General features: G+C 59.3%; 1 protein-coding gene across 2 annotated transcripts in view; it reads right to left on the reverse strand.

The window, feature by feature from the left end:
* Positions 1-27601, reverse strand: part of CAPZB (capping actin protein of muscle Z-line subunit beta) — a 122108-nt gene that overhangs the window by 5003 nt on the left and 89504 nt on the right. For both annotated transcript variants that reach the window (XM_062190539.1, XM_062190538.1), the window contains exons 5-6: positions 8931-9072; positions 8006-8122 (exon numbers count right to left, since the gene is read on the reverse strand). In XM_062190539.1, coding sequence (XP_062046523.1) covers positions 8006-8122; positions 8931-9072 — 259 coding nt within the window. The remainder of the gene's footprint in view (positions 1-8005; positions 8123-8930; positions 9073-27601) is intronic.

The raw sequence follows: 27601 nt of genomic DNA on the forward strand, positions 1-27601 counted from the left end.
CAGTCATCGGAGCTTCGAGGGGAAGAGGCAGGCGGGGAGGCGGCTGTCCCCGCGTGCCCCAGCCCTGCAGGGCAGGTTTTCCTGCAACACCTCCCGGGCCCTGCAGACACGGATGCTGCACTCAGTAATCGAGCAACGGGCGTGAGAGGAAGAGCCGCAGCGGACGCCTGGCGTGGCTGTGTTCAGAGGCCAAGGGCTCTGCCGCCGGCCGCCGCTGTCCCCTGCCCTCCCATCGGGGAGAACGACTTTTAGGCAGGGAGAGGCAGACCCGAGCTGCGGACACAAACGCGCAAGCAGTCGCCTTCAACTGCCAGCCAACGAGCCCAGGACAGCGCGCCTCAGGGACGCGTGGACACTAGAGGGCGACAGCGGCCAGTCCGCCTTGGCAGGAGGGAGAGGAGAGGTGAGTTGGAAACTGACCCAGGCGACCGCTGTTGACAGCACAACCACCTGGCGGCGAATCTTACACCAGGCCCGGGGCCGGCAAGGACTCACTGAGCAGTGTCCCCCGCGTCTCTCCTACTGTGATGGGGACACTGGGCTGGAGGACAGACAGCCACTCAACTGGGGCCAGGATGCCAGCCCCATGGCCTGGTGGCCTCACGACCGTTCCCGTGGGGCATGAGGTGGGTGGGGGTTACAAAAGAACTCGAAATGTGGGTTCGGGACAGGCCCTGACAATGACAGCAGCTCCCACGTCAGCCGCCCGACTCCACTTGAGCTTCCGCAGCGAGGCCCGAGGTGAGGGTCCGCCCGGCTCACGGCCCCAGCCCACCCGAGGTGAGGGTCCGGCCGGCTCACGGCCCCGGCCCATTCCAGCACCTTTGCTCTCCCTATTCCTTAGGCCACTGACACCCACCACACACTTAGTTTGCTCAGAGGTTAACCTCACTGAGTGCAAAATGCAGAACCCCAGTGTGCAAACAGCTCCCGTGGGAAGACGTGCGAGTTTCAGATCACTTCGAGCAGGCTGCGCTGGCAGCTTTTGTGCAACCTCAGTGGACAGGTGCTCAACTATTCCTCGTGCCCCGTCACGTGACAGAGACCACAGCCGCGAGGTTCTAGCCTCGTGCAGGCAGCCACAGCGCCCTCTGCAGGGCTGGATTGGTCTGTGAGAGCCACGGACGAGCTCGAGTTCATCCACGGCTAAGGTCTGAACATTGTGACCCCAGGAGACGGCCAACGACGGGGGTGTTTGAGCTGGTGCAGGTGTGGGCGCAGGTGAGCTGGGCACGCCATGCAGGCTGCTGTGCCCAGAGGGACGCTGCCGATGGCAGAGGTGTGACCGATGGGTGGCAGACCATCACACGTGACAGGCACTGGTTGTACAGCAGTGAGCTGTTCTCTGGAGAAACGAAGGCCCCCGTTCCCAGGCCCTTCCAGAGTCACTAAGCCTGCAGCACCACGGGCTGGTCCCGTGGGAGAGGGCGAGAGACGCTGCAGCGCGCTCTCTGCCCCCCAGCAGGAGTCTGGGACTGCCCCAGGCGCGCTGGCAGGCGACCCTGGGGTGCCTCCATTCCAGCCCAGAACAAACTCCACCCCGGCAGAAGGGCAGCGTTGGCCGGAACTTCCGCCTCCTGTTGCCGAGAACCTGGCTGGCGTGTGATGAAGGGGGCTCATCCAGCCATTGCTGAACAGCACCACGCCGGGGCTGTGTCCTCTCGCACACGTGGGAATGGGTCCGGTGCCCAGACCGCCCTGCTGGGGGTGAGGGTGGGGTCTCATCCAGATGATTTCCTTCCAGCCAATCAGGCCTCCACGCAGAGCACAGACTCCCGGGTACCCCAGGGGAGGGCCAGGGCTCGGAGCTCGCTCAAGACTTCTTTTTTTGAATTCCAGAGACAGGGAAAGCATCTCACGGCCCCACTGGCGGTTCACGTCCTGGATGTGCACAATGGCCAGGAACCCCATCTGGGTCTGTCATGGGGGTGGCAGGAACCCATGCATTTGAGCGACCCCTGCTGTGCATCCAGGAAGCTGGAGTTGGGAGCTGGGCAGGGGCCCGAGCCCAGGCCCTCCCGCACTGGACGCGGACGTCCCACTGGGTCCGGACAGCTAGGCCGGGCGCTGGCCTCGGCACCCCGTTTTCCGCGAGCACCAGCAGCCCGAGTGTGGCCTGGCCTCGTGGCAGGGCTCTGGGCATCACGGTGAGCTGAGTCGTACCAGCCTCCTGACCACACCTTGGCTCCTGCCTTTGTGCTTCAGAACCAAGAGCCCTCTTCCTTCGAGCAGAAACGCGAAGCCCCCAGATGCAAAGTGACAAAGCGGTGGGGGTGGGGAGCAGGTGGGCTCAGCCACCCTCCTGTGGGCGGTGCCTGCCTCCGGAGCACACAGGGGCCCCACGCTCAGGACAGAGAGTGCTGAGCCCTGGGAACAAGGCCCCACAGGGGCTGGGGCGTGGGGAGCAAAGATCCTGCCCACGCAGGCATTTTCCACGGCCCCCTCGCCCCCCACCAGCCCCCTGCACAGCTGGCCAGGGTCAGCTTGCTCACAGTGCTGACCCACCAAGAACAGAGCTGTTTCTGCAATGCACACGTTATTCCGTCCTTACAAAAGCCGCTGCCAGAAGAGAAACACGCTCAGGGCTGTGGCTGCACACGTTCCGAAAGGTGGCTCCAGCCGAGGGCGGAGGCCAGACCCTCACCTCCTCCTGGGGCCTTGAGATGGGGACAACACGGCACGTGTCACCTCCAGAGGGCAGCCTGTGCCTCCCGCCGCCTCGCGGCATCTCCTGGAGGAAGCCGGCCCCACGGCAGCTCGCAGCTGCGAAAGATGCAGCCACACCGGAAAACAGCGGTCAGCCAACTCTCCAGGAAGACCAGCTCTGCCCAACTGGGGAAACTGAGCCTGAAGCTTACGGGTTCTAGACCTGTGGCAACACAGTAACAGCTGTGAGGTACCAGGCAGAAACCATGCGCTGAAATGCACGCTGTCCATTTCATCTCTACTGCACAGGATATTTCCAAACAGCCGTGACCAACGCTGCGGTACCAACAGGCAGCTTCAGAGAGGCCGCCCGCAAGCTCACGCAGCCAGCACATGACCGGGCCGGGATCTGAACGGCTCGGCCTCTCCCCGGCTCGGCCTCACCTGCACTGCTCACCAGGACAGCCGATGGCAGGCCAGGATGCAGGGCAGGGACACCCGGGCAGCACGGGGTGTGGCCCCACGCCAGCTTTCCTTCTCGACGATGCCAGGTCACCCGGCAAAAACCTCACTGTCCCCGGAAGCCAGGTGGCCACCTGCAGCCGCGCTGCCCTTTGTCCCGGCATCTACAAGGAAGGGTGGGGCCGCCCCCGAATGCTCCGAGCGGACTTCCCTGCGCGATGCCCGAGCCGGCGCCTCTGCTGTCCTCAGGCGTGCCGGGGTGCCACTCTGAGCAGAAGCCACAGCTCGGCTGCCAGAGACGGCTCGCGCTCCCCACTCGACCAAGCATTCCACCGTCAAGAAGGGAAACCGCCCGGGAACATCTGGAGGGCCCCTCCCCGGGCGGGAAACCTCGGGTCTCTTTCCAGAGGCACAGCCCTGCCTCTTTCCACGTCTCTGCTGTCACACAGAAGTAACCTCTCGGCGCCATTCCTTTCCAGCCTGTTGGGCCGTACAGCCTCCCTGCCGAGGCCTCCGTGGCGGTTTGCCACGGGGCACCTTCCGCCCACGGCCGGATGGTGTGACCCTGGCCATTCCTGAGCCCCCACCGAGCCTGCTGCTTGCTGTCCCCAGCAGCCCCAGCTGCACGGACTTGCCGCAGCACTCTGCTTCATTCTCCAGCGAGACACCTGGGGCAGGAGTAGGCGTGGGGGCGAAGGAAAGGCCAGAGCGAAGCGGGTGGGCGAGGGCCCGGTGCGCCCAGGCTGAGCCGGCTGCGCCGTCCCCAGGCCTGGGTGTGCCGTGAGCAGCAGGGGCACTCGCCATCCTGACGGTGCTCAGTCAGCCCTCCAGCCCCAACCCCAGCAGGGCGGCGGCGTTGGGGCAGCTGGTAAGATGCCGGTGACTCAAATCAGAGTGCCTGGCAGGTTCTGTTTTTTGGTAAAGATGGATTGATTTATTTGAAAAGCAGAGTCAGAGAGAGAGGAGAGACAGAGGGAGGGGTACGTGGGTTTGAGCCACGGCTCCATCCTGATTCCAGCTTGCTGGTTCTGTGCACCCTGGAAGGCCGTGGTGGTGGCTGAAGCACTTGGGTCCCTGCCACCTGCGTGGGAGACCCAGACTGATTCCTGACCCAGGCCTGGTGTCACAGGCATTTGGGGAGTGAACCAGCGGATGGGAGATCTCTGTCTGTCTCTCTGCTCACGCCGAGGACACAAGGGCCCAGCCTGGAACGCCGAGGCAGGGGATCCTGCGAGTGGCCAGTGTGTATCGCTAACGGTCCTTCTGCTGCGAAGGCCCCAGGCAGAAGAGACCCCGGTCAGTGCCCAGCAGCATGGGCCTGGAGAGGTGGCTCCCAAAACACAATGGCTTTCCCTCCTGGCACTGTGGGCAGTGTGTGTGAGCTGGGGGGGCCAGGAGGAGGCCGGGCATCCCTGCAGGACTGCACCGTCGGGGAGCTCCAGGCAGGAGGCTCCTGATTGCCCCCCTCTCTCGCACCCTGACCCCACTACACCGAAACATCTCCCACCCGGCACTGCCCTCTGTACTCCTGCCTCGGCCCCTTTCTGTGTTGTTATCTCCTGGCTCCAACCAATCCTTGTCTCCCAGGGATCTCACTGGCTCCTTCCCCTCTGGCCGCCCAGGGCTGCCCAGCCCAGGCCCTTGGTCACTTCGCTCGTGGACGACACCAACACCAGCAGCCTCTGCCTGCGGCCCCTGCCCCGTGCCGGCTGGCAGAGCCACCTTCTGACAAAGGCACACCTGGTCCTGCACCCCTCCTCCCCACCTCCAGAGCCAGCGCATCTCAAGCGGGACAACTTGCTTCCTGCCGTCAAAGGCAGCCGCAGGAGGGAGCCGAGGGCGGTGCTGCTCAGCACCTCTCCGGGGCGACCTCGCCCTGGGGTCCACAGTGGGCCCCGCACAGGCCTGCCCGATGCCACGGACCACAGCAGCTGCTTGGCACAAGTGCTTGGGCAACTGGGTCAGCAGCTTCTGCCTCTGTTGAGCTTAATATTCAAAGTATTTCCCTTTGAATGTTTATTTAGCATCTGCTGAACATCAGCCACCGGGGGCAGATCAAGACCAAAAGTGGGGGACGGCGCTGTGGCGTACCGGGTAAAGCTGCCTACAGGGCCGGCATCCCATATGGGCGCTGGTTCGAGTCCCGGCTGCTTCACTTACAATCCAGCTCTCTGCTATGGCCTGGGAAAGCAGTAGAAGATGGCCCAAGTCCTTGGGCCCCTGCACCTGCGTGGGAGACCCGGAAGAAGCTCTTGGCTTCGGATCAGTGTAGCTCCAGCCGTTGCAGCTATCTGGGGAGTGAACCAGTGGATGGAAGACCTCTTTCTCTGTAACTTTGCCTTTCAAATAAATAAATAAATATCCAAAAAAAAAAAAAAAAAAAAAAAAACAAACCCAAAAAACCAACCAAACAACAAAAAAAAACTAGTATGGCCAAAAAAAAAAAAAAAAAAAAAAAAAAAAAAAAAAAAGATCAAAAGTGTGGTGTGGCAGAAAGCAGTGGTTTTTTGGGGGGTGGGGTGAGGGGAGGTCAACAAATCTAGGGTCAAATCCAGGCTCTGCCTCTTATTGCTTGAGTCAGCATGGGAGAGGCCCTTACCGGCCTGAACCTGCGTCCTCCCTATTCAATGGGAACGCTGGCTCCCCTGCACTTGTGCTTGCTGAGAGCTGGCCCCACACAGGCTCTGTGCACCCCACCTGGGGAGCCGGCCCCATGCAGGGTCTGCACACGCTCCCCGGGGAGCCGGCCCCACGCAGGGTCTGCGCACACTCCCCGGGGAGCCGGCCCCACGCAGGGTCTGCGCACACTCCCCGGGGAGCTGGCTCCACACAGGGTCTGCGCACACTCCCCGGGGAGCCGGCCCCACGCAGGGTCTGCGCACACTCCCCGGGGAGCCGGCCCCACGCAGGGTCTGCGCACACTCCCCGGGGAGCCGGCCCCACGCAGGGTCTGCGCACACTCCCCGGGGAGCCGGCCCCACGCAGGGTCTGCGCACACTCCCCGGGGAGCCGGCCCCACGCAGGGTCTGCGCACACTCCCCGGGGAGCCGGCCCCACGCAGGGTCTGCGCACACTCCCCGGGGAGCCGGCCCCACGCAGGGTCTGCGCACACTCCCCGGGGAGCCGGCCCCACGCAGGGTCTGCGCACACTCCCCGGGGAGCCGGCCCCACGCAGGGTCTGCGCACACTCCCTGGGGAGCTGGCTCCACACAGGGTCTGCGCACCCTCCCCAGGGAGCCGGCCCCACACAGGGTCTGCACATGCTCCCCGGGGAGCCGGCCCCACGCAGGGTCTGCACACCCTCCCCAGGGAGCCAGCCCCACACAGGGTCTGCGCACGCTTCCGGGGAGCCAGCCCCATGCAGGGTCTGTGCACGCTCCCCGGGGAGCCAGCCCCATGCAGGGTCTGTGCACGCTCCCTGGGGAGCCGGCCCCATGCAGGGTCTGCACACACTCCCCGGGGAGCCGGCCCCACACAGGGTCTGCACACACTCCCGGGCTTCCTCCATCCACTGGAAACCTCTTCGCCGCTCCTCCAGCCCCCACCTGCCAAGGCAACCAGAGGCACCTGACCAAGGCTGACCCCGGGACGCACGGCTAAAGCCCGCGCGGCCCTTGCGTCGCCTGCTGCTCAGAATCTGTGCTATCTACTTAGACTCACTGACCTCACTGCGCCCCCAGTTAGTGACCGACACTGGAGATGGGCCCAGCTGCCACACACCGCAGGTGGGTTAAGAGACGGCCTTCAGCATGATGACAGGAGTCAGGGTCTTCTCGCTAAAGCTCCTCCCAGAGCAGCGGCCAGAGCACAGCCGGCGGCCCACGAGGTGTGCTGAGGACAGCTGCTCGTCAGGCCCGAGTCTGGTCTGGCAGGAGCCACCCTGCCCGCCAAGCCGGAACCAGGCCCTGGCCGTGGGCTGACAGCTCTCATTTAAACTATTAGGAAGGCCGAGGATTAAGTATTTGTCCAGGTCACTGCAGACCGGGTGGAACTATAAACAGTGCAGAGCCGTAAGTGATGCAGGAAGCAGTCTCCGGATACGGAGCCAGGATTTTCCACCCGATCGCCAGGTGGCCGGAGTGGGGGAGGAGCCTGTGGCAGGGTTGGCTGTCCACCCTCCGCGTCACTGGTCCCCAGAAGGCAAGAGCCATCCCACACAAGAGGACAGGCCCTGCCCTGTGAGCCCTGGTGCCAGAGGCCAGACGGGGACCCCAGGAACCCGGGCAGTCTCCAGCCCAGTGAGACGGCCCTTGCACCTCAGGTATGCCGCGCCCAGGCGCTGTCCTGCGTGACTACAAATCCACTTCAGAGGGTTACCGAATCGATCCTTTCTGCTCTGTTATTTTTTCCATCAACAGCAACTCAGAGTACAGTTATCTTACTGAAAAGAGTTTCGATGTTAAAAGGAACCCTTGTCCTGGAGAGCAGGCTGGGCAAGAACGGGAACAGGGACGGGAGCAGAGAGCTCCCCTGGACACCCAAGGCCGCCGCACTTCCACCAACACGGCGTCCTCGCTGGCGGGCAAAGGCGGCTCCCTCCCAGGCTGGGGTGGGCTGGCTCTGGGCTTCCCTCTGCCCCACCCCAGGCGTCCCGCTGCCCTGCACTGGGCACAGGTGAATGCCTTCTCTCAGGGTGGGTGGGGCTTGCCAAAGGTAGCTTATCTGTCCTGACGCTTCAAATAGCATCGAGAGCGGAAGTCAGGAGTTGACCGGTCAGGGCTGAGAGCTCTGTGTTTCTAACGAGCTCCCGACAAAGCCGAGGGCTGACCGGACCACAGGGCTGCTCAAGGCCAGAGCGGGGGCTGAGGGAGTACAGCCCACGAGTGGTGCGAGGCAGCCACGGCCGCTCCGGGGCAGAGCTGGGGAGCGCGCTGGGCTGAGTGAAGGGAGACACTACCTGTCTGGTAAGGCTGCCTCCGAGGTTCATGGTACCCGAGCCGGATTTGTTGGTCTGCAGCCACAGCATCACCGTGGAAGTCAGCTTGTAGTGGGCGGTGCGTCCACTGGACTTCTCCTGTAGGGGAGGACAGAGATCAGAGCCCGAGGAACGCTCAAGTGCCCCCTCCTCAGTCCCGGCCACTGGGGTGGGCATCTGGCATGCCCATGCTCCATACTGGATCCAGCTCCCTCCTCGCATCTGCCCTGGGAGGTAGCAAGGGACCCCCAAGTGGGAGACCTGGACTGAGTCCCCGTTCCTGGCTTTGGCCAGGCCCAGCCCAGGCTGTTACAGATAATCTGGAGAGAAAAACAGCAGCACGGAGATCTGTAGCTTTCGAGAAAGAGAAAGAGAGAGAGAGAGAGAGAGAGAGAGAGAGAGAGAGAGAGAGAGAGACTCCTCCAAATGTTTTTAATTATTTTATTTGAAAAGCCGAAAGATGGCGTGAGAGAGATTTATTCCCCAAACACTTTCAACAGCCAGGGCTGGGCCCAGCCAAAGCCAGAAGCTGAGAACTGAATCTGGGTCTCTCACGTGGGTGGCAGGGACCCAGGTACTCCAGCCTGCCAGGGTGTGCGTTAGCAAGAAGCTGGAATTGGAAGCAGACGGGATGGAACCCAGGCACCCCAATATGGGTGCAGGACCCTAAGTGGCATCCTGACTGCCGTGCCGCATGCCCACCCCAAGCTGTTTTTGAAAGGGGCTGCATCTGTAACCGTGTACGCGGATTTCGCTGGGACCCTATGATCCACAACTACTCAGTCCTCATTGATCTGCATCCACACGGCTTTGGGGTATTTCTAGGAATTAGCAGGGGTTTCTATCAGTGTCCCCAGCTCAAAGCTGCACCCAGAGGCCTGGCTGCCGGCTGCTGCGGGGGCTGTACCTGCACTTCCACCACGTGGATGGAATCCCAGCAGCCTTTGATCTTCTTTGATCCATCTCCAGCCTTCTTTATGAGGATCACTCCCGCAAAGCCATGATCCAGATCCCAGAGGTAGACAGATGAGACACCACCTTCAAAATACCTGTAGGAAACAGGCCCGTGAGCCAGGAGACAGACGGCCAGGCCAGGTCCCGGCTGCCCCTCAGCTGCGATTCGCCTGGCAGTGTGGGATGAACGGCCCCGCACAGGCCCCGGGGTGGATCCTGGCTGTGTCCGGGTGCCCCGGGTGGGGGAGGGACGCGGGGAGAGTGTGGGCTCGGGGCTGTGGCTCTGTGGTCTCTGACACCCTCTGCCTTCTCAGGGACTCAGATTCCTCCCAGACACGGGACGCAGCGCAGTGTGCGGCACGGCTCCTGGAGCAGCTGCTGCTGCCCAGTTCCCTCCTTCTGGACGGCTCTCTGCAGGACAGAAGGGAGCAGCAAACTCCTCCAGAGCCTGGGAGAGACTCAGGGGAGGGCTGAGCCCGGCTTGGAGCTTCCTCCTCCGATCTCAGTCGATATGGAAAAACTCCCAATCACGAACAAATGGGACGGAAAGAAAAGGCCAATCAGGTGGGACCCCAAATCCAAGAGCCCAAAGCCGCCTGTTTCACAGGACTGAGGCTGCTGTGAGGGGAGACCCCCAAGCTGGGTGCTCGTCCTCATGGCCAGCACAGTCCTCACCCAACGTCCCCGGCGCCTCCGACCCACTCAGCCCGGGTACACTGACATCCAGAGCAGGGTGGGAGCCTCTTTTCTACCAAGGGCCACTGGGTATCTGTAACTTCAGTCGCAGGCTATACAGAATTACCCACTTAAAAATTAGCCTGCTACAGATCTGCTGAATTTGAGTCCTGCCCGCGGGCTTTACGTGGCTCGTGGGATGGACACTCCCCACCTCTGCTCTCGAGGCTGCCACGAGGGAGCGCCGTGTGAACAGGACTTCAGACCCAGACAGCGGGGAGGTACGCCCCCAGGCCCGCGGCGGGGTCATGGGCTCCGGAGTAAGGCACACGTGGGACCAGCTCCAGCACCTGGTTACAGCGGGGAGGTACGCCCCCAGGCCCGCGGCGGGGTCATGGGCTCCGGAGTAAGGCACACGTGGGACCAGCTCCAGCACCTGGTTACAGCGGGGAGGTACGCCCCCAGGCCCGCGGCGGGGTCATGGGCTCCGGAGTAAGGCACACGTGGGACCAGCTCCAGCACCTGGTTACAGCGGGGAGGTACGCCCCCAGGCCCGCGGCGGGGTCATGGGCTCCGGAGTAAGGCACACGTGGGACCAGCTCCAGCACCTGGTTACAGCGGGGAGGTACGCCCCCAGGCCCGTGGCGGGGTCATGGGCTCCGGAGTAAGGCACACGTGGGACCAGCTCCAGCACCTGGTTACAGCGGGGAGGTACGCCCCCAGGCCCGTGGCGGGGTCATGGGCTCCGGAGTAAGGCACACGTGGGACCAGCTCCAGCACCTGGTTACAGCGGGGAGGTACGCCCCCAGGCCCACGGCGGGGTCATGGGCTCCGGAGTAAGGCACACGTGGGACCAGCTCCAGCACCTGGTTACAGCTCTGTGCAAGTCCTTATCTACCCAACAGTGGTTTAGTGATGGCTGCCAGAGACGAGCTGGGTACACTTGGGTCTCAGGGACAAAACCGCCTTTACAGAGCAATTGAGAAATAGAAATAAACTAATAAATAATAAGGTAGATGCCTGGCAAATGATCTCTGTGTTCACTACTTAAATTGAGGACTAAAACTTAACAGGTGTCTGTGAACTGTGTTTTAAAGCCATTAGGATGAGACACTCCCAGCACTGGCGATGCTAACATGCAGCAAGTGTGGGCAGGAGGTGGGGGGAAGGGGGAATCTTTGCAGACTGGGCCCGCGGTGTCACAGGCGCTGCTTCCTGTCCTTGGGCCCGCGGTGTCACAGGCGCTGCTTCCTGTCCTTGGACTCGGCCAGCTGCGACCAGAAGCGTCCAGAACAGAAGAGCTGCAGATGCACTCAACACGCAGACGTTTTCCTCCTTCCCACCGTTTCATAAACAGCGCAGCACAGCGACGACGCACACAGCTCTTACAGCGTCAGGTACGTACGTAACCTGCAGACGGTGTTAAAGCACCCTGGAGGATGCGTGCAGGTTATGTGCAGACACGGTATTCTTTATGTGAGGGGACTTGAGCCTCTGCAGATCTTGGCCGTGATGTGTGTGTGCTGGGGCCAGGCCCCCGTGGAGACGGACGGTTCACGGTACTGTTTCTGTCATTTTTACCTGAAGTCTAACACTACCCAAATTCAAACTTTTGAAAAGGCAGCACCTGACATACTCCGGGCCGCTCTGCAGCGCTCCTGGGGTGTGGAGAGGCTCAGTCACTTCTAGACCAGCGCCCCGCCAGCTTCTTCCCGGGGCACCGGGGGGCTCCCTGGGCTCACGAGGTAAGGCACGCGGCGGCGCCACAGCCCGCAGCAGGCCTGCCAACGCCTCCTTGCAGAGAGGCAGCCCGCTTCCAACACACAGTTTCCTCCCCAGGCTGCTGGTAGGGAGAGCAGCCCCACATCAAACGTGGGAACATTTTAAAACCATGGCTTTTTTTTTTTTTTTTTTTAAATGCTGGTGACAAGGATAGGCTGGAAATTCCTGCTGTCCTGTGGTCACCCTGGAACAAAGGCTTGAAGCCCGGGGCCTCTTCCGCACTCTACCCCCTCGCAGCCCGGGGAGCCGCAGGGTCAGGCTGCCCTCGAGGGAACCGGGAGAAGCCCTGGGTGCCCTGACAGCCAGTGCCCGGCTGCAAACACTGGTGGCCCAGGGCTCTGCCGCCTCAGGACGACAGAAATGTGGCAGAGGCAGAACGGCCGTGCCCACTGCACCCGGGCACCCTCGCTTCCCTGTGGGCCACGTGGACCGGGTCTGAAGTTTCAGAGTGCTGGAGAACACAGGCTCCCTGTGACCTCCTTGTGGGCTGCTTGCTCTTCCCTCAAACCAAAAGCTGGACGGTGAGGACACTGTGAGAAAGGAAAACTTAAAGTCAGCCCACACCACCATCGATCAGCCCAGCCCACGGATGGGATGTTTCCAAACTCCTCCCAGCCTCTGCCCAGATGCAGTTTTTATGGAACCTTGGAGCCACGTTCCCACTGTTTCCACAGCCAGGTCCTGCAGTTCGCAGTGCGCAGCACACCAACCCACACCCGTCTGACTGTCAGTAGAGATGGCGGTGGCCGACTTAGAGGCTGGGCTGCTGGGCTCTCGCCTGGAAGCCAATGGTTCCAGCGGACACTCCCTGCCCGGTGAGGCGGAACAAGCCGAGATGGCCCTGCCGGGAGCCACACACCACAGCAACCCAAGAAGGGACCTGCATTCCAGGCACCAGAAGGGATCGCCAAGGACTTGGGCTGCCCCGAGTCTTGCCCTGGTGTTCCGAGACAAAGGGCCCCTCTGGACAACCCCCCCCACCCCCCCAGGAACAGCAGCCTCTGGGAGGGGCACGGCTGCAGAACGAGCAGCGTTACCCCTCCCATCACGCGTTTACGGTTTTGCTGTGCACGTAAAGCATTAATTAAAGAGGGACCTCAACAGGTTTTCGAAAATCTATTCTTACCTACTATCCTTTGATCATGACGACATGAAACAAGGAAAAAAATAACTTTTATATGGCTTGCATTTATGAGTTTTTACATAAAGGCTTTTGTGGGTATTTTAAGAATGTGCTAAAATGTTGTCTGAAACCACATAAAGGCATGGGAGGAATCGCCCACCAGAGCTAACAGCGTACACACGGAAGCACTTTAACCCGCCTGTGTTTCATGAGTCCAGCAGCATTAATCCGGCCTGCATGCTAACACTATTTCAACACAGAGGCGGGCCATCGGCAGCAAGCCACGCTCGGGCCCTGCATGGCTGAGGGCAGCTACAGAGGAGCCCAGAACCCTGCAGTTCCCCGGGGCTGGGGGGCAGAGGATGGGCTGGCCGCGGTCTCCGATCAGCCGGCGTCACGGAGATGTGAGCACGGGCTTTTGGCAGGCCTCCTCCGAAAGTCAGACGGCTGGGGCCGAACAGCTGCTCTGCGAGGGTGCCCGACAGCAGGCTGGCACAGGGGCGATCTCAGGCAGACTGCGGGGAAGCCACGAGGCGGTGGGAGTTAGAACGCGCCAGGAATGTGGGGAGTAGGCGAAATGACAGACGGGCCTGGGGATGGCCGGGGGCTCAGCCCCAGGGGAGTCACTCTTGCTGGATGGAGTACCCCAAGAACCGACTCCTTTAGCACACGCAGGCAGCCCCACGCGCAGCTCTGGGAGCTCCCAAGACTTTGACAGAAAAGGCATGTATTTCCTGAAGGCAAAGGCAACTGCAGAGAGCATGACCGGCCGATCTGAAAGCGACAGGACCACTTTGGGGCTGGATCTGGAAGTCCTGCCATGGGAAATCCAGAGCGTGTGCAACTGGCCAGCCCAGGTCTCGTAACCCCAAAAGCCTGGGTCCCCAGGGGACACCTTTGGGCTGCAGGAGCCAGAAGCCTTGGCAGGACCCTCGGATGGGCTGCCTGTCTGTCGGCATCCCAGCAATCTCCCTCCTTGGAGTCCGTGCTCTCTCCCTGAAAGTCGCTCTTCCGGAACCATGCTGGTCACACACAAACGATTTGTGTCGCTAACTCCTCAACCACAGGACTTCGGGGGGGCGGGGGGGGGGGGGGGAGGAACAAAAGGGGAGAGACACTCAAAATGGCTGCCCCAGAGTGAGAGGAAAAGCACTTAGCTCCACAGGCTCCCCGGAGCGTCTGGAGCCGAGGCGTGCACAGAGACCGAGGGCGGAAGCCTGCCGCAGGACTCGGGGCTGTGCCGACGCTGGCCCAGCCCCATCTGGGCCAACACTGGGCTGCGATGGACTCTGAGGCTGGCTGGCTCTCCTTCCTTGCTTTCTGGGGAAGGCCGCCAGCAGGTCTCGTGTCACAGGCTGTAGCCCTCCGCCAGAGAGCCAAGGCCAGGACAGACCTGCGGGGAGCAGGGCTCAGCAGTGCCAGCCAGGAACTCTGGCTCCGGACCTCACTAGCATGTGCCTTGTGGGCACTAGCAGGCGGAGCGACCTTTGCAGGCCTGGCTCGGGCCCAGGGCCCTGGTAGATGTGTACCCCTGGCCAGAGGCTCCACGACTCTGACACGGTAGAGGGCGTCCAAGGACCCAGGATAGAGAGGGGGTTATGAGAGGCACCCCACAGGTGCTGGGAATGGGGGTCTTCTTCGGTAGTCGGCCTCATTAGATAAAGCCAGGTGAAAGCAAGAAGTATCTGGCACCAATGACTGTTTCCCTATTTGTACAGAGACCTGGATCCGAGCTCCCAGCTCCGACTCCGAGGTCTTCCTGGCTGCTTTGGGGCCTATAGAGGCAGACTCTGAGCACCCTAGGTGCTCACACACAGCCACAGGAACACACTGTCATTCCCAACAACATTTCCATTTTGATCAATTCAAACAGTTCTCTGACTTACACGAAAACCTCTGCCTTTTTTCCTGGAACTATACAGAACAGAGCTCAATGCCCTTTCCTCTCATAGCCCTTACATTTTTAAGGATTATCTTTTATTTTTTACATTTTCATTTGAAAGGCAGAGAGACACAGACAGAAATAGATCTTCCATCCACTGGTTCACTCCTCAAATGCCCACCAACAGCCAGGGCTGTGCTAGGCCAGAGCCAGGAGCCAGGAACTCAATTTGGGTCTCCCACATGGATGGCAGGGACCCAAGTGCTTACACTATCACCTGCTGCCCCCAGGGTATACATTCACGGGAAGTTGCACCAGAAGCGTTGTAGTCTGAACTTGAACTAAGTGCTCTATGCAGCATGCTAGCTCCCAAGTGGAGGCTTAACTGGCTGTGCCACACACATACCATACCTCCTACATTTCGTTTATTTGAGAAGGAGGGAGAAGAGAGAGAGAGACAGAGAGCTTCCATTCTCTGGCTCAATCTCCAAGTGACTGCAATGGCCGGGATTAGAATCAGAACTGGGACTGCAACTCAGGTCTCCCACGTGTGTGGCAGGAATCTTGCTTCTCAGGGTGTGCTCTGGTAGAGAACTGGACTCGGAGCTGGAGCGGGGAACCAAACCCAGGTACTCTGATGTGGGACTAAATGCTAGGCTAGATGCCTACTCCCTCCCATGTAGTCCTTTTACATATCTAAAGATGACTTACATAAGCACTAAGATTTTCTCTTTTCTGGCCTTCCCATCCTCATGTAATTTTTTTTTTTTAAAGATTTACTTATTTATTTGAAAGTCAGAGTTACAAAGAGAGGGAGAGACAAAGATCTCCCATCTGCTGGCTCACTCCCCAGATGGCCACAATGGGCCAGGCAGAACCCAGGAGCCTAGAACTCCATCTGGGTCTCCCACATGGGTGCAGGGGTCCAAGCACTTGAACTATCTTTCACTGCTTTTCCCAGGCCGTTAGCAGGGAGCTGGATCGAAAGTGGAACAGCTGGGACATGAACTAGTGCCCATATAGGATGCTTCGCCATAACATCAGCCCCAGCTCACTGTTTGTTTGTTTGTTTAAAGATTTATTTGAAAGGCAGAGTTAGAGAAGCAGAGAGAGACACAGAGGTCTTCCATCCTCTGGTTCTCTCCCCAGATGGCTGCAATGGCTGGAGTTGTGCCGATCTGAAGCCAGGAGCTTCTTCTGGGTCCCCCATGCAGGTGCAGGGGTCCAAGGACTTGGGCCATCTTCTACTGCTTTCCCAAGCCACAGCTGAGAGCTGGATAGGAAGTGGAGCAGCCAGGATTCAAACTGGTGCCCTTACCTGCTACGCCACAGTGCCCCCCCCCCCCCAAGCTCACGGTTTCTAATTTGAGAAAACCTTTAAGGCAGAGCTTCTTAATTTGTACCCCAGGGAACATTTGTCACGGGAGACATTTTTGGTTGCCATATTTGGGGAGGGGGAGCATTCCTCTCCGTAAGAATGTCATTAAGTCCCCTGGGGATACCTTGGTTATCCTCCCCCACCTTAATACATGCCCCGTGGTCAATGTCCTTCTTATTTGTAACTTAAAAATTTGTGTGTGGGGGGGGGGGGGGTGGAGGGAGGGAGGGAGAGGAAAGGAGAGGGAGGAAGAGACAGGGTAGGGTGCGGGTGGAGGATGTGAGCACTCCTCTCATCGTCTACTTGTTCACTTCTCAAAGGCCTGCAAAGCTGCAGTTGGGCCAAGGCTGAAGCCAGGACCTGGAAACTCACTCCAGGCCTCCCGTATGCGTGGGCTGACACCGCTGCAGACCACCTCCCGCGCCGACACCTGACCCCAGGGGCTGCGTTAGCAGGAAGCTGCAGCTGAGAGCCAGAGCAGGGCGTGGACCCAGGTGCTCGGCTGTGGCGTGTGGGCATCTCAACCACGAGGCCAAATGCCTGGGTAATGAGGACGAAGACAACGCCCTGACTCCACGGTGGACACATCTCTCGGCTCACTGGTTCCTCCACCCATGGCCAGATGAGCTCACTTCTATCAGCACACTCAGCTTTTTTCTCATGTGTTGCCATGGAATCATCTTTCTTCCTGTACTTAAGAATTTGGCACAGTGGATGCGAGACCATCATTCTGCACTCCGTGTTCTCCACAGCCTCGTGTTTGAGCCTTCACCAGTCCGCCCAATCTTTGGGGATTCTGGATCCGCTGTCGTCCACCCCTCCCTGGAGGGCTAGGCCAGCCCTCCCTGGAAGGCTCGTCCTCTGGGACAGAGCACGGGGAGTGGGAGGCAGTGCGGAGGAGCAGAGAATTCTAGGGATTCTAGGGAGCAGAGAATCCCAAGACCTCCTAGAAGGAGCACTAGTGGCTACAGTGAAGGCCCCAGGGGGGAAACTGGCAGTCCACTGGGCTCTTTCAAGATGGGGGTCAACACACACATGGGAACGCCCATGACCTGGCCTGGCAATGAGGGAGTGGCCAGGGAGCTGAGAGACAGATGTACGTGTGAGGTGGGCGTTGACAGACACCCTAGGGCTCAGACTGGAAACGCTGCTGAAACATGCAGGCCCTGCACTTTGTGCTGCTAAGTCAGGAGCCTGGGCTCTTGGAGGGCCAGGGCTGGGAGGCGCCACAAGTCTCCTTTCCCGACCCTATGTCCTCCAGCAGGTGTACGGCCTGCCCCGCTGCTGAGCTCAGTGAACAGAAGCAGCAGGCCAAGCAGTCACGAGGGATGCTCTTGACCCTAGCTGGTGGCTGGACAGGACAAGGACGAGGTTCTATGGGCACAAGTTCAAACGGCAACGCCCCTGTTTGCTGGGTTTTATGACAAGAAAAGGGAACTGGAAGCCTGGAGGCTAGTGCTGCTCCACCAGCAGTGGAGCTTCTGGTCTGCAGATCGCACCAGTCCGTTCCCTTCCACTCCTGCCCGGCCAGAGCCGGCGGCGCTAGCTCCGGCAGCAGTCTGAGCGCCCTCAGTGTCCTTCCAAGCTCACAAGGCAGTGGGACTCAGTGGTGGGAACAGCTCAACGCAACCCCAGGGAGAGAGGAGAATCCCTAACCGCTCGCCAGGCCCCACAAACCCAGCCTCCCCCCTCACAGGGCGGCCTGGCCCTCCTGCGTCTGCTGTCTCTGAACTGGCCATGTTGAGAGGCTAAGTGGACCTGAGTCCAGGAGATGGGCAGGGAAGCACAACCATGGCCTCTGCTCGTGGAGACGCAAGGACCATGACACGACTAACAGCCCCAAGTGCCGACCTCAGCGGAGAGAAGGCAACCTTGGGGGGCTCTGAGCCACCCAGAAGCCTGGGTCGAAAACCCAAGTACTGCTGGCTGGGAGTGCGCGTGCAATGGCCGCGGCCCCGGGGCTGGACTTGGCCTGCTCTGATGTGACGCTGAAACCCGATCGCCCGTCTGTGGGCTGAGAGCAGCTGTTCTCACCACAGTTTACGGAACGTGTCCAGAGCCTGCCTGCAGACACGGGACAGGTATGGTGCGGAAATTCCTCCCAGTACACACAGGTGCACCGACCCCAGAGCAAACATACCAATCGGCTTAGGCATGCGCAAGCTTACTGCCAGCTGCACGCAGAGACGCACATCTGGACTGTGGCTGCAAGTCCTAGGCCTCTCTCTATAAGGCATTTCCTTCTTTACTTAAGGGGAAATAACAAAGCCCTCAGACAACAGAGCAGCGGGAGGGGCCCCGATCTGGCTCTCGCTTGTTTGGGAGCCGATGTCAGCTGGCACTCAGCAGCACTGGGTCCACCCTACCCCTCGGGTTTCAAAGTAATCCCGATCACCCGAAGCCACCACTTCCGAGGACCCATCTGTGTGAGGGGCGCTGCCTCGTTCTTTCAGAGCTAATGGATCGAGCCCTGTCTCAGAGCAGGATCCAGGGTGCTGTCTGCCTCCAGCCAGGTTTGCCTGAGCACAGGGGGCAGAACTGGGTCAGACTGCAAGTGACCTGCACACACCACACTCTGCACCTGCGCTACCAGAGGAGGAAAGCAGCCCACCGTGTCACCAGAGTGCCCCGTGCCGGGGATTCTGGAGGGTCCTGTCTCACGGGGGCTGCTGGCTGAGACCACGGTCTGCCACACTGAACTCCAGCAGAATCAGAGTCCTCGATGCCAACCTGGGAGATCATGTTTACACACAAACTTGATTTTCCGCAAACTCCTCTTTTCCATTTTGCTTTTTCTTAGCAGACGGACTTGCCAAGGCAACCAAACCCTGGGCTGCAGCCTGAGGGTGCCAGATGAAGGGACCTGCGGTGGGCATGCCCGTCTGGGTCCCCAAGGAGGGGTGCAACATGCAAGCTGTCCCGGGGCAGGAAGGTGCAGCCCACAGAGCAGAGCAGCAAGCAGAGACAAGGCGACTCCCCCAAAAGCTGAGAGGGCGTCTCGGGACCGGGCTCCCCATCCAGTTAAAACAACACAACCCAAGCAAGCTCGAGTTGCTCTGTCAAGTGCTTCCAGCACTTCCGCACAAGCTCCAGGCTCACAGCAGCGGGGCTGGGGGTTTCCCCAGGCGCTCCGAGTGCACGGCTGGAAACACAGAAGTACACACTGACACCCAGACCCCCACCGCACTGCCAATGAGCTGAGCGTCACAGCCCTCTCCCATCTTCACCCTGGAGCAGGGGACCTGCAAGTGGTGCCTGTCCCAGGATCCTCCTGCACCCTTGAAATCTGGGAGACACTCCGACCTCCGCAAGCAAAAGCCACAGACCCAGCCAAGTCGGCAGCGGGTGCAGGCAGACATGCCAAAGCCACAGTCCCTCTAGCTCCAGAACTTTTTTTTTTTTTTTTTTTTTAAACAGGCAGAGTTAGACAGTGAGAGAGAGAGAGAGAAAGGTCTTCCTTCTGTTGGTTCACTCCCCAAATGGCCACTATGGCTGGTGCTGCACTGATCCGAAGCCAGGAGCCAGGTGCTTCTCCTGGTCTCCCATGCGGGTGCAGGGCCCAAGCACTTGGGCCATCCTCCACTGCCTTCCCGGGCCACAGCAGAGAGCTGGCCTGGAAGAGGAGCAACCGGGACAGAATCCGGCGCCCATAGGGGATGCCGGCACTGCAGGCAGAGGATTAACCAAGTGAGCCAGGGCGCCGGCCCCTGGCTCCAGAACTTTCCTGCCCATTTTGCATCTCTACAGGCTGCCTCTGCTCCCTGACTTCAGCAAACTCCTCCAGGCCCTGCACCCACGTGGAAGACCCAGAAGAAGCACCTGGTTCCTGGCTTTGGATCGGCCCAGCTCCAGCTGTTGCACCCACTGGAGGAGTGAACCAGAGGATGGAAGACCTCTCTCTGTCTCTACCTCTGTGACTCTTTCAAATAAATAAAAATAAATCTTAAAAAAATGTCTTCCCCACTCTGCAGTCTGGCCTGGAATTCAGCAAGTCTCCTGTCCACCACCTCAGCCACCTGCCTCCCATGCTTCTGCCGTTTGCTCTGAAAATCTCCCCCTGTCTCAACCTCGACAATTCCCAATGAGGCCAAAACATTAAAATCTCCCCACCGCCTGGGCCTCAGGCCTAGAAGACGGGGCCACCCTTAGCAGCCTAGGGGCAGGAAAGGCATCTGCAAACCTGCAGTTGCAAGGCCCCACGAACCGGAGGGGTCCAATGTCTTTCACACCACAAGTAGGCCTGCCCTACCCTTCCTGGCTGGACACCACTGGGATCCCAGGAGGACCCCAGCAAGCGGAGGCTAGAGCCCGGGGACACCCTCACAGCCTGCACCTCCCAGGGCTGTCACAAGCACCATGCAAACCTCTTCCAGACGTGCAGCGCTTTTGAAGATGATCTGAGACCTGAAGCAAGAAAGAACACAAGTGCCTCCCCACCCTGCTCCTCCACCCCAAACTCTGGCCTTCATTAAACTTTGATTTCAATCAATTGCACACCCACTAAAATTAACTTATAAGGCCAATAAATTGCAACCGCGTGTTTGAAGGTATTATCTGCTCCAAGCCAAGAGCCATGCACTGCAGAGCACGGGGCAAGATGCCTGGTGCAGATGGGAGCAATCAGCTTGGGAAGAAAGTGGTGCCGGCCCCTTTGGTCAGAACATCTGGTGTCGGGCAGAGCTGGGCTGAGAGGCCAGGGCGAGGCCCAGCGTGAAAGCTTGGGCAGGCAAAGTTTCCTGTCTTCTCTGGGAACCTCAACTATCAAAGCCTCGGTCTCGGGTTCCTGGCAGCCAAAGGCGGCTCACCTGGCCAGCATGCCATTCCTCTGGCAGCGGCAAAGTGCATACCCTACAGGGAAGGCGCTACTTCCGTCTCTCCCCAGAAAGATGGATAGCACAGGGGTGACGAGGCCCCAGGACCAGAGAAGCAGTGTTGACTTTGCTGGGAGAGAAGGACCCATGCCCACAGGGCACCCACCCAGGAGCTCGTGCTCCCGGCCACCCCGTGGCTGCCTGGTGCGCAGGGCCATGACATGTGCCTGCCCCAAGCCAGCCTTTCCACCAGACACAGGAAACCAACTGTCTTGGGGCTTGGGAAACAGGAACGTGAACAGCTGAGGTGGGGACAGAGTGGAAGTGGACGCAACACAAGGTGGCGTGAAAGCAAGCGAGGCTGCCTCTGGCCGCAGCATGCTGGAGACACAGCCGTCACCTACACGTTTCCAGCACGGTGGTGGGGTAGTTGACAGCTGGGGGAAGGAGGATGGGATCCCTTCCTACTCTAGGGATGACAAGAGGGGGTTCAGGAGGCACAGGAGAACCAGGGCCCAGGGGACTTCAGAGGGAATGGGGCAGGACATGGGGTGGCCTCCCTGGGCACCTACTCTTCAGTCCGCCCGCCCTGGGGAAGAGCCTCACCCACAACTGCTGGCCCTTTTGGTCAAGTCTGCCTGAGAAACTGCCAGCCCAGGGGAGAGGGGAAGGGCGCACCCCACGGAGTCAGCCACCCCGGCCCAGCTCCATCCCGCGCGCCATGTGCCACCAGGTGCTGGGCAGTAGCTCTGATTCCCTGCAGAGTCCACACCTTCCAGGGCCTAGCACCTGGAGAAGGAGCCTGTATCTCTCCCAGACGGTCTTGGGAGGAAGATTTCCTCTTCCAGGGCAGGGTCGCTGGGGAGAGGCTGGTGCAGCACAGCTGCCTGGCCCCGATGGTGTTCCAGGGCAGGGTCTCCTTCCACTCACCTTCCTCCCGAGGAGGAAGGACGAGGTTACTGGGCTCGCAGGCGAACGGGGAAGGCACCCAAGAGGCTTTCTCACACTGTGTGCAGGGGCTGCGGGCCCAGCACAGACCTCGCATGTGGCAAGGTCATGGCCCCTAGGCCACTGGCTTTCTGGTTCCTGAGAGCTTTGGGGAGAGTGACACAGCGAGGTCCAGGGTGGCCTTCCTGCAGGCGGTCAAGTCAGAGCCCCCTCCAAGTTCCCGGCAGCACAGCAACACCAAGAGGATTCAGGGGCCCGACAAGGCTGAGACTGGCAGCTGTCAGTCATCTGACGGCGCAGGGGGCCAGAAGGCAGAGCCCAAGCCAAACACAGACCTGACTGTGATGCCTCAGGACCCCAGGATCCAGAAGCACTGCGGGTTCCTGGTTAGGCCAGGGGAAGCATCTGCTCTTCCAGCACGGGGCCGTCCTGGGAATGACGGCCTCAGCTCCCCCAGTCCCTGGCACGATCCTGGGAATGATGGCCTCAGCTCCCCCAGCCCCTGGCACGATCCCGGGCCCATCCTGCTGTGCAGTGGTGGCTCCACCACCACCCCTTTTCTTTCCACTGGCGGGGGTGAGGAGGCAGGTCATCTCCCAGCCCTTCCCGCGACAGTTCTGAGTGACCCAGCCAGCAGGTGCAGGGGCTTTTAGGGCAACACCTCCTCCTACAGAGGGTCCTCCGCCGCAGCCCACCTGCCCACTGAAAGGAAGACACGCGGAGGACTCCTTGAAGAGTGGTCTCATTCCCAGGGTAACCAGGCTGAGTCCTATGGAACAGGGCACAGAGGGGCAGCAAGCCTAGAAAGCCCAGGGTGGCTGCTGGTCAGAGCCAGCCAAATTCAGGGCCTCCTGGCTGACGCCCTTCTGCTCGTGGTCTCTGATGACCCACCAGCAACCTCCCTGGACCCTCGAGACGGGGAGCTTCTAGAGTGAGCAACACCCCAGGATGTCTTCAGAAACAAAGAGGAGTTTGTTCTCGTAAACTTTAGACCCAAAATAGGGAGGTTCATCTTGCGTGGGAGAAAGCTCCTCACAGGTGCGCCCAGAGTGTTCCCACCCAGGGCCGGGGTGGGGGGGGAACCACCACGCTGGTGTCCTAAGGACAGCTTCCACCTGCATCCCTCTGAGGTCTGTGGTTCCTACCACACAGGGAGAACCCATAGTGTGCAAGGGACATGGGTGCTGGTTTGAGTCCCGGCTGCTTCTCTTCCGATCCAGCTCCCTGCTGATGGCCTGGGAAAGCAGTGGAAGATGGCCCAAGTGATTGGACCCCTGCACCCACATGGGAGACCCGGAAGAAGCTCCTGGCTGCTGGCTTTGGATCAGCTTAGCTCTGGCCGTTATGACTATTTGGGGAGTGTACCAGAGGATGGGAGATCTCTGTCTCTAACTCTGCCTTTCAAATAAAATAAATACATCTTAAAAAAAAAAAAAAGCCACCTTAAAAATGGGTATTTCCAGGGCTGGCATTGTGGCCTAGCGGTAAAGTGGCTGCCTGTGATGCTGGCATCCCATGTGGGTGCAAGTTCATGTCCTAGCTGTTCCATTCCTGGTGCAGCTCCCTGTTAATGGCCTGGGGAAGCAGCAGAGGATGGCCTAAGTGTTTGAGCCCCTGCCACCCATATGGGAGACCTGGAGAAGTTCCTGGCTTTGGCCTGGCCCAGCACTGGCTGCTGCAGCCACCTGGGGAGCCAGCCAGTGGACGGAAGATCTGTCTCTGCTTTTGTCTGTAACACTTTCAAATAAATACATCTTTGAAATAAAATTTACAAAGGACACTTCCCCGGAGGCGGGGTGAGCCCAGCCCTTGCTGTGTCCCTGCCTTGTGAGCCCCTGGAGTGCCTCTGCGACCATCTGTTACACAGAGCAAGAGGACGCTGGGATCCTGGGAAGAGTCCTCAGTGACACTGGGGACATGCACACGTGATGGGCTCCTCAAGCCGCCAGGAGGAGCCCCCCAGGTGCTGCTCGTGCTGGCGCGGGCAGCGGGGGAAACCACAGCTCAGACAGCTCTTCTGGCCTGGCCCAAAACACCGAGGGCAATGTGTGCCAGCCACTTTACCAAGGCAGTAACAACCCAACCCAAGTCCGCCCTGAACACACAGTCCAACTCGGGAAAACACGAAACGCAGCTCCTGGTGGTGCACCGGGGCGAGGCCAGCAGCGTCCTGGGCTGGGAGGCAGCACGTGGAGCAAGCCAGCCCCCTTGTGGGTGGAATCTGCCATCGCGTCCACGATCACACGCTGAAAGGCAGATGGGCTCCCTGGTGCAGGACTTAGTAAGGACACAAAAGCGGCCCAAATCACTGTCACACCTCCTTGTACTTCAGAGATCCAGGGTGCACACGTCCGGGGCACCAGCACGGCAGACCCTGGCACAGCCAGGCCCTCCACGTGGCTGGGGCCTCCTGCTCTACCCAGGGCAGTGGTTCACTCCAGGCTGTCGCCGCCACGCACCCAGCACGTCGGTTCAGTGACTTCAGCGCCTGCCACTCGGGTTTCCACAGTGGCGGGGCGGGGCCGTGAGGGCGAGGACCTCACTGCGGGTGCAGGGCACACCCCAGCCCTCTGCAGGCCCGCTCTGCAGGCCAGTCCGGAGCTGGTTTTCTGTCCGTCCCTCCACTGACAGCTGTGTGGTATCGGGCAGGCTTCCTCCCCTTTCTGAACCTGAATCCCCCTCCTTTGGCTCAGGGCTGTGTAGAGGATTCCCAGGGCACAGCCACTTGCTGGTCACTGCTACCATCAGCAGCATGAGTTGAACAGGAATCCAATCCACTCGCACATTCTTGTTGAACAGCTGGACTGGCATCTTGCCAAGTGGCCAGGTAAAAGAATACAGAAAATATCCACTAATATGAACACCAACAGAGCACTGGGGAAGGAGCTATCACGCAGCGAAGTGCTAGATGTAAGACCCTTTAAACAGAGACCTGCTCTACTGTGAAAACCAACAATCTGCACAGAACTCAGGCAACCGTGGGTTCAAATCCAAGCTCTGTGCTCCTGTCCTGTGGTCTTGTGTGAGTCACTTGACCTTTGGAGTCTCATCTGTAAGATTGAACTGCAAAACCATCTTCCCCAGAGGTTCCTGCGGGAATTCACTGAACACAGCTACGTGTGGGGCGGGCACCTGGCACAGTGGTCAGGGTGCTGCTTGGGATGCCTGCGTCCCTGGGCAGAGTGCTCAGCTGAGCTCAGCTCTGTTTTTTTTTTTTTTTTTTTTTTTTTTTTAAAGATCCATTCTATTTATTTCAAAGAGTTACAGAGAGAGAGAGACACACACACACACACACAAAGGGGTCTTTCATACGCTGGTTCACTCCCCAAATGTCTGCAATGGCCAAAGCTGAGCTGATCCAAAGTGGGGAGCCAGGAGCTTCCTCTGGGTCTCCCATGTGGGTAGAAGGGCCCAAACACTTGGGCCATGTTCCGCTGCTTTCCAGGAGCATTAGCAGGGAGCTGGATCGGAAGTGGAGCAGCCGGGACCGGCACTGCAGGCTGGGATTTTAACCCGCTGGACCACAGCACGGGCCACTCAGCTCTGCTTTTGATTCAGCTTCCTGCTCGTATCATGGGAGGCAGCAGATGATGGCCCAAGTACCTGGGCACCTGCTGCCCATGTGGGAGACCCAGATGGAGTTCTGGGTTCAAACGGATGCAGCCCCAGCTGCTGCAGGCATTTGAGGAGCAAACCCGAGATGGAAGATCTGTCTGCCTTCCAAACAAAATGGAAAAAAAGAAAAATAGCCCACAACCCACATCCGAGCGCCTAGGGTGCCTAGGGTGCCCGGGTGTGACTCCCAGCTCTGCTCCCGATTCTGTTTTCCCACTAGCAGACCCTGGGAAGTGACAGGCAATGGCTCAAGTAACCGGGTCCCCGCCCCCAGAGATGAGACCTGGACTGGGTTCTTGGCTCCTGGCTCCTGCCATCGCAGGCCCCCGAATAAACCAGTGACGGGAACACTTTGCTCTCTCAATGGAAAAAAAATATTAAAGCAGACGATACATGTAAAATTCAGCATGTGATGGACACAGCTTTGGTACGTCAGTCATCTGCTCAAGTGTAGTGAGGGAATTTGTCAGAGAAGTGTCATGTTTCCTCTCGTCTAAAATAAATGTTTTACTGAATGTGCAAGGACAGGCACTGTGGTGCAGCTGGCTAGGCCACTGCCAGGGACGCCTACAACCTGTACTGCTGCAGTGCTGGGTTTGAGTCCCCGCTCCCCTGCCTGATGTAGCTTCCTGATAATGTGCAGCCTGGGGGGCAGCAGGTGACAGCTCAAGTCCATGGGTCCCTGCCACCCACATGGGAGACCAGGTGGAGTTCCTGACTCTCATCTTTGGCCTGGCCCAGCCCTGGCCTTTGTGGGCATTTGGGGAGTGAACCAGCAGATGGAAGGTACTTTTGACTCTCTCTCTTGTTCTGCTTTTCAAATAAGAAATAAGAAACAAAATAAAAGAACATTAAGACTAACAACCGGGCCGGCGCCGTGGCTTAACAGGCTAATCCTCCGCCTTGCGGCGCCGGCACACCAGGTTCTAGTCCCGATTGGGGCGCCGGATTCTATCCCGGTGGCCCCTCTTCCAGGCCAGCTCTCTTCTATGGCCCGAGAAGGCAGTGGAGGATGGCCCAAGTCCTTGGGCCCTGCACCCGCATGGGAGACCAGGAGAAGCACCTGGCTCCTGGCTTCGGATCAGTGAGATGTGCCGGCCGCAGCGGCCATTGGAGGGTGAACCAATGGCAAAAGGAAGACCTTTCTCTCTGTCTCTCTCTCTCTCACTGTCCACTCTGCCTGTCAAAAAAAAAAAAAAAAAAAAAAAAAGACTAACAACCAAACTAAGTTTGTGGCGTAGACTCAAGAGACATCAATAGAAACAACAGAAATCTGTTTAAATACATGTTAAGAGGGGCCGGTGCTGTGGCATAGCGGGTAAAGCTACCACCTGCAGTGCCGGCATCCCATATGGGCGCCGGTTCAAGTCCTGGCTGCTCCTCTCCCTATCCACTTCTCTGCTATGGCCTGGGAAAGCAGTGGAAGATGGCCCAAGTCCTTGGTATCCTGCACCCGCATGGGAGACCCAGAGGAAGCTCCTGGCTCCTGGCTTTGGATCAGCACAGCTCCGGCCATTGCAGCCATCTGGGGAGTGAACCAGCGGATGGAAGACCTTTCTCTCTCTCTCTCTCTCTCTCTCTCTCTGCCTCTCCTTCTCTCTGTGTAACTCTTTCAAATAAATAAATAACTCCTAAAAAAAACTGTGGGCTGGTGCTGTGGTGCAGCAGGTTAACACCCTGGCCTGAAGTGCTGACATCACATATGGGCGCCAGTTCAAGACCCAGCTGCTCCACTTCCGATCCAGCTCTCTGCTATGGCTTGGGAAAGCAGAAGAGGATGACCCAAGTCCTTGGGCCCCTGCACCTGCATGGGAGACTTGAAAGAAGCTCCTGGCTTTGGATTGGCATGGCTCTGGCTGTTGTGGCCATTTGGGGAGTGAACCAATGGATAGAAGACTCTCTCTCTCTCTCTCTCTCTGCCTCTGTAACTCTGATTTTCAAATAAACAAATCTTTAAAAAAAAAAAAAAAAGCTAGAGCAAAGTGCCCCAAGTGAGTCGGCCACGCCAGCTGCCCACCTGGCGGAGTGCAGACCGCCGCACCTGAGGTATGGCGGCGTCGGTGGAGGGCAGACCACCGCACTCAAGGTATGGCAGCGTCGGCAGAGCGCGGACCCCCGCTCAGGCGTTTCCATTCTCATCTCCGTTATCCTGCCCATTTTCTGGACCAGGGGAGGCTACAGACTGAGGCTACATCCCACCAGCCTCAAGGCTCAAGAAGTAGATTTTACATTTTTAAAGGGGTTTGCAGGATAAAAGGAAACAAAGAATAAGCAACAAAGACCTTAACAGACCTGCAGAGCCTAAAATGTACTGCCTAGTCCCTCAGGGAGCCGCTGACTCCGTTCTGATCAGTTCTGCTCAGAGTCACGGACGTCACTGCTGTGCTGGGACCCGCGGGACAGACCCTGC

This window comes from Lepus europaeus, chromosome 5, assembly GCF_033115175.1.
Source record: "Lepus europaeus isolate LE1 chromosome 5, mLepTim1.pri, whole genome shotgun sequence".
Taxonomy (NCBI): domain Eukaryota; kingdom Metazoa; phylum Chordata; class Mammalia; order Lagomorpha; family Leporidae; genus Lepus; species Lepus europaeus.